Source organism: Lates calcarifer, linkage group LG8 (genome assembly GCF_001640805.2).
Source record: "Lates calcarifer isolate ASB-BC8 linkage group LG8, TLL_Latcal_v3, whole genome shotgun sequence".
Taxonomy (NCBI): Eukaryota; Metazoa; Chordata; class Actinopteri; family Centropomidae; genus Lates; species Lates calcarifer.
In genome coordinates, this window is record NC_066840.1 from 12,089,752 (window position 1) to 12,103,394 (window position 13,643).

Consider the following 13,643-nt stretch of genomic DNA (forward strand, 5'->3'; position numbering starts at 1 on the left):
TACGTTTTGCAATTTTACAGTCTTTGGTATATATAGCTGTCTGTGTGTCTGTGTAGCTGCAGCTGTGTGTTTCTTTCCTATATCTTTTTGTTTGGTAGTATCATTGCTTCATGTTCTAATTTATATTAATAGGTACTTCAGTCATATGCTTATCATGTATAAGTTATGTAGACAAGTGGGAATTTTGGATGTTTGAGATTTAAATCCAGCAAACTATCTCTTGGTAAATCTTGCTCTTTAATATTTTTTTATTTTATTTTATTGTAGTTGCCAGAGCAAGACGCCATGTAGTTCAGTCCATTGAACAGAGAGGGACGCTGTTGGCCATCGAGTTGCTGAAGAAGCAGTTGTACCTCCCCTATAGTTCAATATATTACATTGGGAGATAGAGAGAGGCAGAGTTAGCAGTCGGTATTGCCATGGACAGCATAAGCCAGGTCGGTGCATTGGGATTCTTTTGTTCCACAGTTTAGGATACGTACCATCTTTAAGGTCATATACTTGTATCTACGGGTCAAAATCTGAACCTGGGGCGAAGACACACCGGATTTTCAGATTTTTTTTCTCAGACGTGTCGAACGGAACGATGGGATGGCAAGTGCTGTTGTTTTTCTCGGTGCTCTCTCTTAGTGTGGTGTGCGGGCAGGTCAGCTACTCTATTCCTGAGGAAATGGCAAAAGGGGCTCTAATAGGCAATATAGCCCAGGATTTAGGTTTAGGTGTGGAGAGACTGAAGTCTGGTAAAGCTCGTATTTATACTGGTAACACTGAGGAATATATTGAGCTGAAAAGAGAAAGAGGAGTCCTCCTTGTTAAAGACAGAATAGACAGAGAGTCTCTCTGCGGTCAGACAATGCCTTGCGCGCTCCATTTTCAAATGATCCTGGAAAACCCAATGGAATTTTACACAATGACTGTCGAAATTACCGATATAAATGACAATCCTCCGACGTTTGAGAGAAGTGAGATGAAATATGAAATTAGCGAATCAGCTCTTACTGGAGCTCGATTCGTCTTGGAGAAAGCCATGGATGATGATGTTGGTGTTAACGGGTTGAACAGCTACGCCCTAAAACCCAATGATAATTTTGCTCTGAAAACGAGCAGCCGAGGAGATGGGACTAAACATGTCGAGATGGTTTTACAGAAACCCTTGGACCGAGAACAACATGACCATATATCACTAATACTTACCGCCGTGGACGGTGGTGAACCACAGCTCTCTGGGACAATGCAGATCCTCATAACTGTGTTAGACGTGAATGACAATCCTCCCGTTTGTTCAAAACCGGAATACAAAGCAAGCGTTACAGAGAATGCTCCCGTTGACACTGTAATAACTACCGTAAGGGCTACTGACATAGATAAAGGCAGCAACGGGAAAGTAACATACATGATTTCAAAATCTGGAGCAGCAAGTCTCTTTAAAATTGATGCAGAGAATGGAGTATTGACCTTAGATGGAAATGTAGACTATGAAAAAAGGAGACTTTACGAACTAGATGTCCAGGTGTCAGATCAGGGAGGATTATCCGATGCATGTAAGGTAATTGTGGACGTGACAGATACAAACGATAACCCTCCGTCCATTAACGTTATGTCTAAATCAAACACAGTATCTGAGAACATGAAGCCTGGGACGGTTGTAACAATGCTTAATATACAAGATCCAGACGCAAATGAAAACGGCAAAGTCATGTGTGTTTTAAACGAAAATATTCCTTTTGCTATTAAAACATCAACGAACAATTTCTTTACCGTTGTTACAGACAGTGATTTGGACAGAGAGACAGCCTCTGAGTATAATATAACTGTGACCTGCTCTGATGAGGGAGTCCCCTCCCTCTCCAGCAGCGTCACTCTCACCTTACAGATCTCTGATGTTAATGACAACGCTCCTGTCTTTGAGAGGAGCTCATATGAGGCCTACATTGTAGAAAACAACACACCAGGTCTCTCTATATTCACAGTGAGAGCCAGAGACGCTGACTGGAACCAGAATGCCCGTGTTTCTTACATACTGGAGGACTCCTCTGTTAACGGAGTGCCAGTCTCCTCATATGTGTCCGTTAGTGCTGATAGTGGAGTCATTCATGCAGTGCGCTCTTTTGACTACGAGCAGATCAAAGATTTCCAGTTCCGCGTCAAAGCTCAGGATGGAGGCTCTCCTCCACTCAGTAGCAATGTAACTGTGAAAATTCTGATCCAGGACCAGAACGACAACCCTCCTCAGGTTCTGTACCCAGTCCAGACTGGTGGCTCTCTGGTGGCTGAAATGGTGCCTCGTTCAGCAGATGTGGGCTATCTGGTGACTAAAGTGGTGGCTGTTGATGTGGACTCTGGACAGAATGCCTGGCTCTCCTATAAACTGCAGAAAGCCACAGACAGGGCGCTGTTTGAAGTGGGCTTACAGAATGGAGAAATAAGAACTATCCGCCAAGTGACTGATAAAGATGCAGTGAAACAAAGACTGACTGTTATAGTGGAGGACAACGGGCAGCCCTCTCGTTCAGCTACAGTCATTGTTAACGTGGCGGTGGCGGACAGCTTCCCTGAAGTGCTGTCGGAGTTCACTGACTTTACACAGGACAAGGAGTACAATGACAACCTGACTTTTTACTTAGTTTTGGCTCTGGCTGTAGTTTCCTTCCTCTTCATCACGTGTTTAGTGGTTATTATATCAGTGAAAATCTACAGATGGAGACAGTCTCGCATCCTGTATCACTCCAATCTCCCTGTGATTCCATATTATCCACCACGTTACTCGGACACTTTGGGGACAGGGACTCTCCAACACGTGTACAATTACGAGGTGTGCAGGACGACTGACTCCAGAAAGAGTGACTGTAAGTTCGGCAGAGCTGGTAGTCAGAACGTGTTGATAATGGACCCCAGTTCTACAGGGACGATGCAGCGGATACAGAGTGAAAAGAGCATCCTGGATGAACCAGACTCTCCTTTAGAGGTTAGACTTATTTAATGCTGTTTCATTGTTAATAATATTATTGTTTTTCTTTCAGTAATAACCAAGGGATCATAACAAGGACATTTTGCTTTTAGGGGACAGAGTTCTATGCTGTACTCCTGATCTGGTTACTTTTTTTTTGACATTTTCGCTTTACTATACATTTTGACTACTCCCAAAAATTTCCACTCCATTTTAATTCCAATCTTTCTTTCTTCACATGTACCATGTATTGCTTTGGTAGTAGTAGTGGCAGTGGTAATGGGTGTGCAGTATACAAATTGTTTCTCATAGAAAAGTTTCAAAATATGAAATTAAACTTTTATAGCGCTGTGTGGCACTGCAGCATGTGTAGTCTTGACTGCAGTTTTGGCTCTCATTCAGAGTGTATTCATTTCAGTACTGCGGACAGCGACTTTAGTAGCAGTAGTAGTTGTTGTAGTGGATATATTATAGCCGCATGCTTAACTTGTCTGTCAAGTGTTGTGATCACTGTTTAAATATTGGTCCCTTCCTCTTTTTTCTCATTATCTGTCCATAACCATTTATTGAAATCTGTGTTTTCCGAGCTCTTCGTCACTTTCCAGTCTTTCAGTTGAATTTTATACCCATCCTGGTCCTTGATACATCTGCATTATCTGACTCACACATATTATTTGACTGTATATCTAATAGCTTTAAATCTATTATTGTACTAGGCTATACAGTTAATATGATGGATTTCAATGTCTGCGTGCAGCCTTTTGTAAAGTCAAGATAGACTATTACTGAAGAGGATGTATTGAAACTAAATGTCCAGGTGGTTTACAGTTAGATCTCCCAGAGTTTAATTTTAGGTTGTTTTTCTGCAGTTTTATAATACGGACTCTTAGGGCCGCTGTTGACCAGAGTGTTGATGACTGAGAGCAGGGTTGAAGCAGCACCTCCCATGTAAACTCGACATAATACAGAGGGAACACGACGGGCAACGAACAGGCGATTGTTGTTGTGGACAATTATTGGAAAAAGAAAAAGAGATTTCGACCCACAAGATAATTTCTTCCAATGAGTGCTTTATACAGATGTTAATTTGAGATTTGACACTGGAATTTGAGCATTATCTGTTTTGTAGAATATAACCAGACTGTGGAGCCTTACTGGGAAAAAAATCGGATAGAACAATGAATCGGCAAGTACTGCTGTTTATATCTCTCCTTTCCCTCGATTCAGTGTTCGGACAGGTCAGCTACTCTATTCCGGAGGAAATGGCGAAAGGGTCTTTAGTGGGGAACATTGCACAAGATTTAGGTTTAGAAATAAAACGTTTGATATCAGGTAAAGCTAAGATATATACTAGAAACACCGACGAGTACATCGAGCTGAACAGAGAAAGAGGAGTCCTCCTCGTCAAAGAGAGAATCGACAGAGAGGCGCTGTGTACAGAGACGGCGCTTTGTGCTTTACATTTTCAGATTGTTTTAGAGAATCCTATGGAATTTTACAGTGTTACAGTCCAGATCACAGATATCAATGATAATACACCAACCTTTGAAAAAAATGAAATGAAATTTAAAATAAGCGAGTCGACGATGACCGGGGTGAAATTTGTGCTGGAAAGAGCTGTGGATCTTGATGTTGGAACAAATGATCTTAGAAGCTATGAATTAAAACCATCAGATAATTTTGCTCTCAAAGTGCATAATAACGCTGATGGAAACAAAAATGTTGAGATGGTATTACAGAAGCCTTTAGACAGAGAGAAACAAGAGCAGATATCTCTTGTGTTAACGGCTGTAGATGGAGGAGAGCCGCAGATGTCAGGAACGATGCTGATTGTTATTACAGTTTTAGACGCAAATGATAACGCCCCTGTTTTTACACAGACCACATACAAGGCTACAGTTACTGAGAATTCACCTAAAGGAACAGTTGTGGACACTGTTACAGCAACTGATGCAGATCATGGTTCTAACAGTAAAATAACATATTCAATTACAAATACGTTAGACAATGTCAGGAAAGTATTTGAGGTAAATGAGGAAAATGGTGAAGTTACTGTAATTGGCGATATTGACTTCGAAAAGTCAAGACATTTTCAAATACATTTGCTCGCTAGTGACGAAGGAGGACTCACAGATTCGTGCAAATTAATTGTAGATGTGCAAGATGTAAATGACAACAAACCTGAAATTAACATAATGTCAAAGTCAAATGTGATATCAGAGGATGCCAAACTCAATACAGTTGTTACAATGATAAATATTGAGGATTTAGATTCAGGAGAAAACGGAAACGTGAAATGCTTTATCAGCGAAAGTGTTCCCTTCACCTTAAAAGCATCATCAAATAATTTCTACAGCTTAGTGACAGACAGTGAATTAGACAGAGAGACAGCCTCTGAGTATAATATAACTGTGACCTGCTCTGATGAGGGAGTCCCCTCCCTCTCCAGCAGCGTCACTCTCACCTTAAAGATCTCTGATGTCAATGACAACGCTCCTGTCTTTGAGAAGAGCTCATATGAGGCCTACATTGTAGAAAACAACACACCAGGTCTCTCTATATTCACAGTGAGAGCCAGAGACGCTGACTGGAACCAGAATGCCCGTGTTTCTTACATACTGGAGGACTCCTCTGTTAACGGAGTGCCAGTCTCCTCATATGTGTCCGTTAGTGCTGATAGTGGAGTCATCCATGCAGTGCGCTCTTTTGACTACGAGCAGATCAAAGATTTCCAGTTCCGCGTCAAAGCTCAGGATGGAGGCTCTCCTCCACTCAGTAGCAACGTGACTGTAAAAATCCTGATACAGGACCAGAACGACAACCCTCCTCAGATTCTGTACCCAGTCCAGACTGGTGGCTCTCTGGTGGCTGAAATGGTGCCTCGTTCAGCAGATGTGGGCTATCTGGTGACTAAAGTGGTGGCTGTTGATGTGGACTCTGGACAGAATGCCTGGCTCTCCTATAAACTGCAGAAAGCCACAGACAGGGCGCTGTTTGAAGTGGGCTTACTGAATGGAGAAATAAGAACTATCCGCCAAGTGACTGATAAAGATGCAGTGAAACAAAGACTGACTGTTATAGTGGAGGACAACGGGCAGCCCTCTCGTTCAGCTACAGTCATTGTTAACGTGGCGGTGGCGGACAGCTTCCCTGAAGTGCTGTCGGAGTTCACTGACTTTACCCAGGACAAGGAGTACAATGACAACCTGACTTTTTACTTAGTGTTGGCTCTGGCTGTAGTTTCCTTCCTCTTCATCACGTGTTTAGTGGTTATTATATCAGTGAAAATCTACCGATGGAGACAGTCTCGCAACCTGTATCACTCCAATCTCCCTGTGATTCCATATTATCCACCACGTTACTCAGACACTTTGGGGACAGGGACTCTCCAACACGTGTACAATTACGAGGTGTGCAGGACGACTGACTCCAGAAAGAGTGACTGTAAGTTCGGCAGAGCTGGTAGTCAGAACGTGTTGATAATGGACCCCAGTTCTACAGGGACGATGCAGCGGATACAGAGTGAAAAGAGCATCTTGGATGAACCAGACTCTCCTTTAGAGGTTAGTTAAATACATTAGCTTCGTCTTTGTGCCTTCATATGTCTTCAAGTATTAAGTTGCGTTGATAGTAAACTGTTGCAGGTTATTCGACCATTTTCAGAACCATGGACAGCACCCATAAACCTAGCTCTGATTCAGTTGACTGCTACATTTTATTTAACACGCAGCTTAGTTTGACTTGGCTGCATTTTGTGCAACAGCAGAATGATAATTCCTTTAGAGGAAAGACAACTTCACCATTTTTTCAGACCTTTTTAATACTATACCTTCTATTGCGTTCAGTATAACAAATAGTGGGGTATGGGAATTTTAATCTTTTAAAAGTGTTACAATGTTTTCTGTCCTTTTTGTCTCTATACTTTCTATATTTTTTTAAAATTATTATCATAGTGTTTAGTGATATTTTCTTTCTTGATCCTCTAGCTGTTGTTCTTTGCTTTTCATATCCTAATCTATTTCATCCATTTTTTTTCATTGACATTTCTAGTCAGATGTGGTTCTTGTTGTGGCAGAAGATTGAAACAAAAGTCAGAAAACGAATCCATATTCTATTTTGATGTGGCCACTTGTCCTTTGCGAAGAGGATAATGTTATTTACCTGACTGTTATTACCATATTTCAGGTTAGACTTTCCTAACAGTAAGTCTCCTGAACAGATTTTTTCATGCTGGTTCTCTGCAGTTTTGCATTATGAACTCTTAGGGCCGCTGTTGACCAGAGTGTTGATGACTCAGAATAGGGTTGTAGCAGCACCTCCCATGTAACGTCGCCATAATTAAGAGAGATCACAACGGGAAAGAAGGAATACTCGGAATCTGTAGAATATCTGGACGCAGAGACGACGATCTCTGAACCATTTTTTTCGATGTGTGGATTATACAGTTGCACTATTGATGCTTGACGCTGCAATGGATTTCAGTTTATAGGATATATAACCAGACTGTCGAACCTCACCGAGAAAATACTCGCATAGAACAATGAAAGGGCAGGCTCTGTTGTTTATCTCTCTCCTTTCACTGGGCTCAGTAGTTGGGCAAGTCAGCTACACAATACCGGAGGAAATGGCGAAAGGCTCTTTAGTGGGTAATATAGCACAAGATTTAGGTTTGGAAACTAAACGTTTGATATCTGGTAAAGCTCGAATTTATACCCGAGACAGCGACGAGTACATCGAGCTGAACAGAGAAAGAGGAGTCCTCCTTGTTAAAGAGAGAATCGACAGAGAGGCGCTGTGCAGACAGACGTCGCCGTGTGCTTTACATTTTCAGATTATTTTAGAGAATCCTATGGAATTCTACAGTGTTACGGTGCAGATCACGGATATCAATGATAATGCACCGACCTTTGAGGAAGGCCAAATCGAATTTAAAATTAGCGAGTCAGCGATCACCGGGGCAAAATTTGTGCTGGAGAGGGCTGTGGATCTTGATGTTGGAACCAATGATCTTCAAAGGTATGAATTGAAACCATCAGATAATTTTGCTCTCAAAGTGCACAATAACGCTGATGGAAACAAAAATGTTGAGATGGTGCTACAGAAGCCTTTAGACAGAGAGAAACAAGAGCAGATATCTCTTGTGTTAACGGCTGTAGATGGAGGAGAGCCGCAGATGTCAGGAACGATGCTGATTGTTATTACAGTTTTAGACGTAAATGATAACGCCCCTGTTTTTACACAGACCACATACAAGGCTACAGTTACTGAGAATTCACCTAAAGGAACAGTTGTGGCAGCTGTTACTGCTACAGATGCAGATCAAGGCTCTAACAGTAAAATAACATATTCAATCACAAATACATTAGATGATGTAAGGAAAGTATTTAAGATAAACAAGGAAAACGGTGAAGTTACTTTAATTGCAAACACTGACTTTGAGGAATCGCGAAATTTTCAAATAAATTTACGTGCTAGTGACGAGGGAGGACTCACAGATTCGTGCAAATTAATTGTAGATTTGCAAGATGTAAATGACAACAAACCTGAAATTAACATAATGTCAAAGTCCAATGTGATATCAGAGGATGCCAAACTCAATACAGTCGTTACAATGATAAATATTGAGGATTTAGATTCAGGAGAAAACGGAAACGTGAAATGCTTTATCAGCGAAAGTGTTCCCTTCACCTTAAAAGCATCATCAAATAATTTCTACAGCTTAGTGACAGACAGTGAATTAGACAGAGAGACAGCCTCTGAGTATAATATAACTGTGACCTGCTCTGATGAGGGAGTCCCCTCCCTCTCCAGCAGCGTCACTCTCACCTTAAAGATCTCTGATGTCAATGACAACGCTCCTGTCTTTGAGAGGAGCTCATATGAGGCCTACATTGTAGAAAACAACACACCAGGTCTCTCTATATTCACAGTGAGAGCCAGAGACGCTGACTGGAACCAGAATGCCCGTGTTTCTTACATACTGGAGGACTCCTCTGTTAACGGAGTGCCAGTCTCCTCATATGTGTCCGTTAGTGCTGATAGTGGAGTCATCCATGCAGTGCGCTCTTTTGACTACGAGCAGATCAAAGATTTCCAGTTCCGCGTCAAAGCTCAGGATGGAGGCTCTCCTCCACTCAGTAGCAACGTGACTGTTAAAATCCTGATCCAGGACCAGAACGACAACCCTCCTCAGGTTCTGTACCCAGTCCAGACTGGTGGCTCTCTGGTGGCTGAAATGGTGCCTCGTTCAGCAGATGTGGGCTATCTGGTGACTAAAGTGGTGGCTGTTGATGTGGACTCTGGACAGAATGCCTGGCTCTCCTATAAACTGCAGAAAGCCACAGACAGGGCGCTGTTTGAAGTGGGCTTACAGAATGGAGAAATAAGAACTATCCGCCAAGTGACTGATAAAGATGCAGTGAAACAAAGACTGACTGTTATAGTGGAGGACAACGGGCAGCCCTCTCGTTCAGCTACAGTCATTGTTAACGTGGCGGTGACGGACAGCTTCCCTGAAGTGCTGTCGGAGTTCACTGACTTTACCCAGGACAAGGAGTACAATGACAACCTGACTTTTTACTTAGTGTTGGCTCTGGCTGTAGTTTCCTTCCTCTTCATCACGTGTTTAGTGGTTATTATATCAGTGAAAATCTACAGATGGAGACAGTCTCGCATCCTGTATCACTCCAATCTCCCTGTGATTCCATATTATCCACCACGTTACTCAGACACTTTGGGGACAGGGACTCTCCAACACGTGTACAATTACGAGGTGTGCAGGACGACTGACTCCAGAAAGAGTGACTGTAAGTTCGGCAGAGCTGGTAGTCAGAACGTGCTGATAATGGACCCCAGTTCTACAGGGACGATGCAGCGGATACAAAGTGAAAAGAGCATCCTGGATGAACCAGACTCTCCTCTAGAGGTTAGACTGATTTAACGTTTCTATACACCATTACCAATGACATTATAAAAGTTTTAAACACGGGTTTTGGTAGAAATAATGGGGCAAAGCAAGCTTGGAAGATAATCTTGGTGATCTCTTAAATTTTCTGCTTTTACTCTGTAGGCCTATAAATGTATTTTAACAGTGCTACCTTTTCGATGTTGGCCTCCTTCCTGAAGTTCAGTTTTTTCATATTTAGACTGAGAATTAATACGTATGTTTGTTTCATTTGATTTAACTTGGTTCAAAGGCAGACACACAACGGTCATTTGTCACATTCTGACTTTGTGTAGTGTAGGCAAGCTCAGCTGAGCGTTTCAGCATCCCTGCCAATGTACATCAACATTTTTTTTTTGACGTTTTTCCACTGATTTTGAACATACAGTAACGAGTTTTCAGTATTATAATGTGGTTCATATACTTGTCACTGTGGTATTCATATAATTAATGGGAGTCATTCACAAAGTAGTTTGTTAATTTTGGGACAGTAGTGTGGTCAGACCTGCGTAGCATCCGTGTCGGTCATTAGTCATAATTTTTCAATTTCAGGACATGGGACAGCGACATTAAATTTATCCTCTTCTTTTATTTCTACTTTGTGTCCCCTCTTCGTGTGGTAAGATTTGTCGGTTCTTTGACTTAAACTTGTTTACCCTTATACATATGAAAGAGTATAAAATTACACGATTTCACAAATAAAGTGACTTAGAAAGTCTCTGTAACAAACATATATCCGCAGCTTTAAAGATGATACGCAGAGGTTTAGGAATATGTTGACACTGTTATTGTGTTTATATTGAGTTTCATTCAAATTCTAAACAGAGAATGGTTTGTGTTGGATTTCTGCAGTTTTATAATGTGGACTCTTAGGGCCGCTGTTGACCAGAGTGTCGATGGTTGACAGAGTTGTAGCAGCACCTCCCATGTAACGTCGACATAATAAAGACAGAGCACGACGATAAAGAAGAGACGCTCGAGTCATGCAGGATGTTTGAAAAACACGTCGTTCTTTGAGACTTATTTCTCTTTTGTGGATTATGCAGGCGCTCTTTTAACGTTTAATACTGGAATCAATTTCAGTTTTATGGGATATATAAACACATTGAACCTTACGGGAGCAATTCGGAAAGAACAATGACAAGGCAAGTGTTGCTGTTCGTGTCTCTCCTCTCCATCGGCTCGGTGCTCGGGCAGGTCAGCTACACTATTCCTGAGGAAATGGCTAAAGGATCTTTAGTGGGTAATATCGCGCATGATTTAGGTTTACAAACCAAACGTCTCGCATCTGGTAAAGCTCGAATTTATACCCGAGGCAGCGACGAGTACATCGAGCTGAACAGAGAAAGAGGAGTCCTCCTTGTTAAAGAGAGAATCGACAGAGAGGCGCTGTGCAGACAGACGACGCCGTGTGCTTTACATTTTCAGATTATTTTAGAGAATCCTATGGAATTTTACACGGTTATAGTCCAGATCACAGATATCAATGATAATGCACCGACTTTTAAAAAAAGTGAAATCAACTTCAAAATCAGCGAGTCAACGATCACCGGGGCAAAATTTGTGTTGGAGAGGGCTGTGGATCTTGATGTTGGAATTAATGGTGTTCACCACTATGAATTAAAACCATCAGATAATTTTGCTCTCAAAGTGCACAATAACGCTGATGGAAACAAAAATGTTGAGATGGTATTACAGAAGCCTTTAGACAGAGAGAAACAAGAGCAGATATCTCTTGTGTTAACGGCTGTAGATGGAGGAGAGCCGCAGATGTCAGGAACGATGCTGATTGTTATTACAGTTTTAGACGCAAATGATAACGCCCCCGTTTTTACACAGACCACATACAAGGCTACAGTTACTGAGAATTCACCTAAAGGAACAGTTGTGGCAGCTGTTACTGCTACAGATGCAGATCAAGGCTCTAACAGTAAAATAACATATTCAATCACAAATTCAGTTGATGATGTAAGGAAAGTATTTGATGTAAATGAAGAAAACGGTGAAGTCACTTTAATTGGAAATATTGACTTTGAGGAATCGCAAAACTATCAAATAAATTTACTTGCGAGTGACGAGGGAGGACTCACAGATTCGTGTAAGTTGACTGTCGATGTGCAAGATGTAAATGACAACAAACCTGAAATTAACATAATGTCGAAGTCCAATGTGATATCAGAGAATGCCAAATTTAATACAGTCGTTACAATGATAAATATTGATGACAAGGACTCAGGAGAAAACGGAAACGTGCAGTGTTTTATCAGCGACAATTTGCCGTTTGTTTTAAAGGCATCAACAAATAATTTCTATAGCCTCGTGACAGACAGTGAATTAGACAGAGAAAGAGCCTCTGAGTATAATATAACTGTGACCTGCTCTGATGAGGGAGTCCCCTCCCTCTCCAGCAGCGTCACTCTCACCTTACAGATCTCTGATGTCAATGACAACGCTCCTGTCTTTGAGAGGAGCTCATATGAGGCCTACATTGTAGAAAACAACACACCAGGTCTCTCTATATTCACAGTGAAAGCCAGAGACGCTGACTGGAACCAGAATGCCCGTGTTTCTTACATACTGGAGGACTCCTCTGTTAACGGAGTGCCAGTCTCCTCATATGTGTCCGTTAGTGCTGATAGTGGAGTCATCCATGCAGTGCGCTCTTTTGACTACGAGCAGATCAAAGATTTCCAGTTCCGCGTCAAAGCTCAGGATGGAGGCTCTCCTCCACTCAGTAGCAATGTGACTGTGAAAATACTGATCCAGGACCAGAACGACAACCCTCCTCAGGTTCTGTACCCAGTCCAGACTGGTGGCTCTCTGGTGGCTGAAATGGTGCCTCGTTCAGCAGATGTGGGCTATCTGGTGACTAAAGTGGTGGCTGTTGATGTGGACTCTGGACAGAATGCCTGGCTCTCCTATAAACTGCAGAAAGCCACAGACAGGGCGCTGTTTGAAGTGGGCTTACAGAATGGAGAAATAAGAACAATCCGCCAAGTGACTGATAAAGATGCAGTGAAACAAAGACTGACTGTTACAGTGGAGGACAACGGGCTGCCCTCTCGTTCAGCTACAGTCATTGTTAACGTGGCGGTGGCGGACAGCTTCCCTGAAGTGCTGTCGGAGTTCACTGACTTTACCCAGGACAAGGAGTACAATGACAACCTGACTTTTTACTTAGTGTTGGCTCTGGCTGTAGTTTCCTTCCTCTTCATCACGTGTTTAGTGGTTATTATATCAGTGAAAATCTACAGATGGAGACAGTCTCGCATCCTGTATCACTCCAATCTCCCTGTGATTCCATATTATCCTCCACGTTACTCGGACACTTTGGGGACAGGGACTCTCCAACACGTGTACAATTACGAGGTGTGCAGGACGACTGACTCCAGAAAGAGTGACTGTAAGTTCGGCAGAGCTGGTAGCCAGAACGTGTTGGTAATGGACCCCAGTTCTACAGGGACGATGCAGCGGATACAGAGTGAAAAGAGTATCCTGGATGAACCAGACTCTCCTTTAGAGGTTAGTCCTTCCGTTACAGAGTAGTTATGCTATCATTATATGCTTTAAGCAAAAAACAGACAAAAAAGTAAAACAATCCTTAGAGTTACTCGTTTTAGCTGAATTTCTCCATTGTGGTGTAATAAATGTGTTTCAGCACCACGGACAGCGCTTCGCTCATCGTCTTCCATGAGGTTGATGTAGGTTTTATGTACGGTATCAATTATGGTTACCCTACATTTTTTTCTTTTC

General features: G+C 42.1%; 1 protein-coding gene and 1 long non-coding RNA gene across 21 annotated transcripts in view; one reads left to right on the plus strand and one right to left on the minus strand.

Annotated features, from left to right (window-relative positions):
* The window catches only part of LOC127142707 (uncharacterized), a 58,011-nt gene extending 51,640 nt beyond the window's left edge, over nt 1–6,371 (minus strand). For all 4 annotated transcript variants that reach the window (XR_007813676.1, XR_007813677.1, XR_007813675.1 and 1 more), the window contains exons 1-2: nt 6,262–6,371; nt 2,609–2,716 (exon numbers count right to left, since the gene is read on the minus strand). This is a non-coding gene — a long non-coding RNA (uncharacterized LOC127142707). The remainder of the gene's footprint in view (nt 1–2,608; nt 2,717–6,261) is intronic.
* The window catches only part of LOC108885477 (protocadherin gamma-C5), a 161,672-nt gene that overhangs the window by 53,803 nt on the left and 94,226 nt on the right, over nt 1–13,643 (plus strand). For 2 of the 17 annotated variants that reach the window (XM_051072365.1, XM_051072364.1), the window contains exon 2: nt 12,681–13,259. The exons of 8 other annotated variants lie outside the window; for them this stretch is intronic. In XM_051072365.1, the coding sequence (XP_050928322.1) occupies nt 12,681–13,259 (579 nt within the window). Of the gene's footprint in view, nt 1–388; nt 2,966–3,692; nt 6,511–7,224; nt 9,873–10,833; nt 13,413–13,643 lie in introns of those variants that run through there. 7 more of the 17 variants (XM_051072359.1, XM_051072357.1, XM_051072383.1 and 4 more) reach the window with 7 other exon arrangements.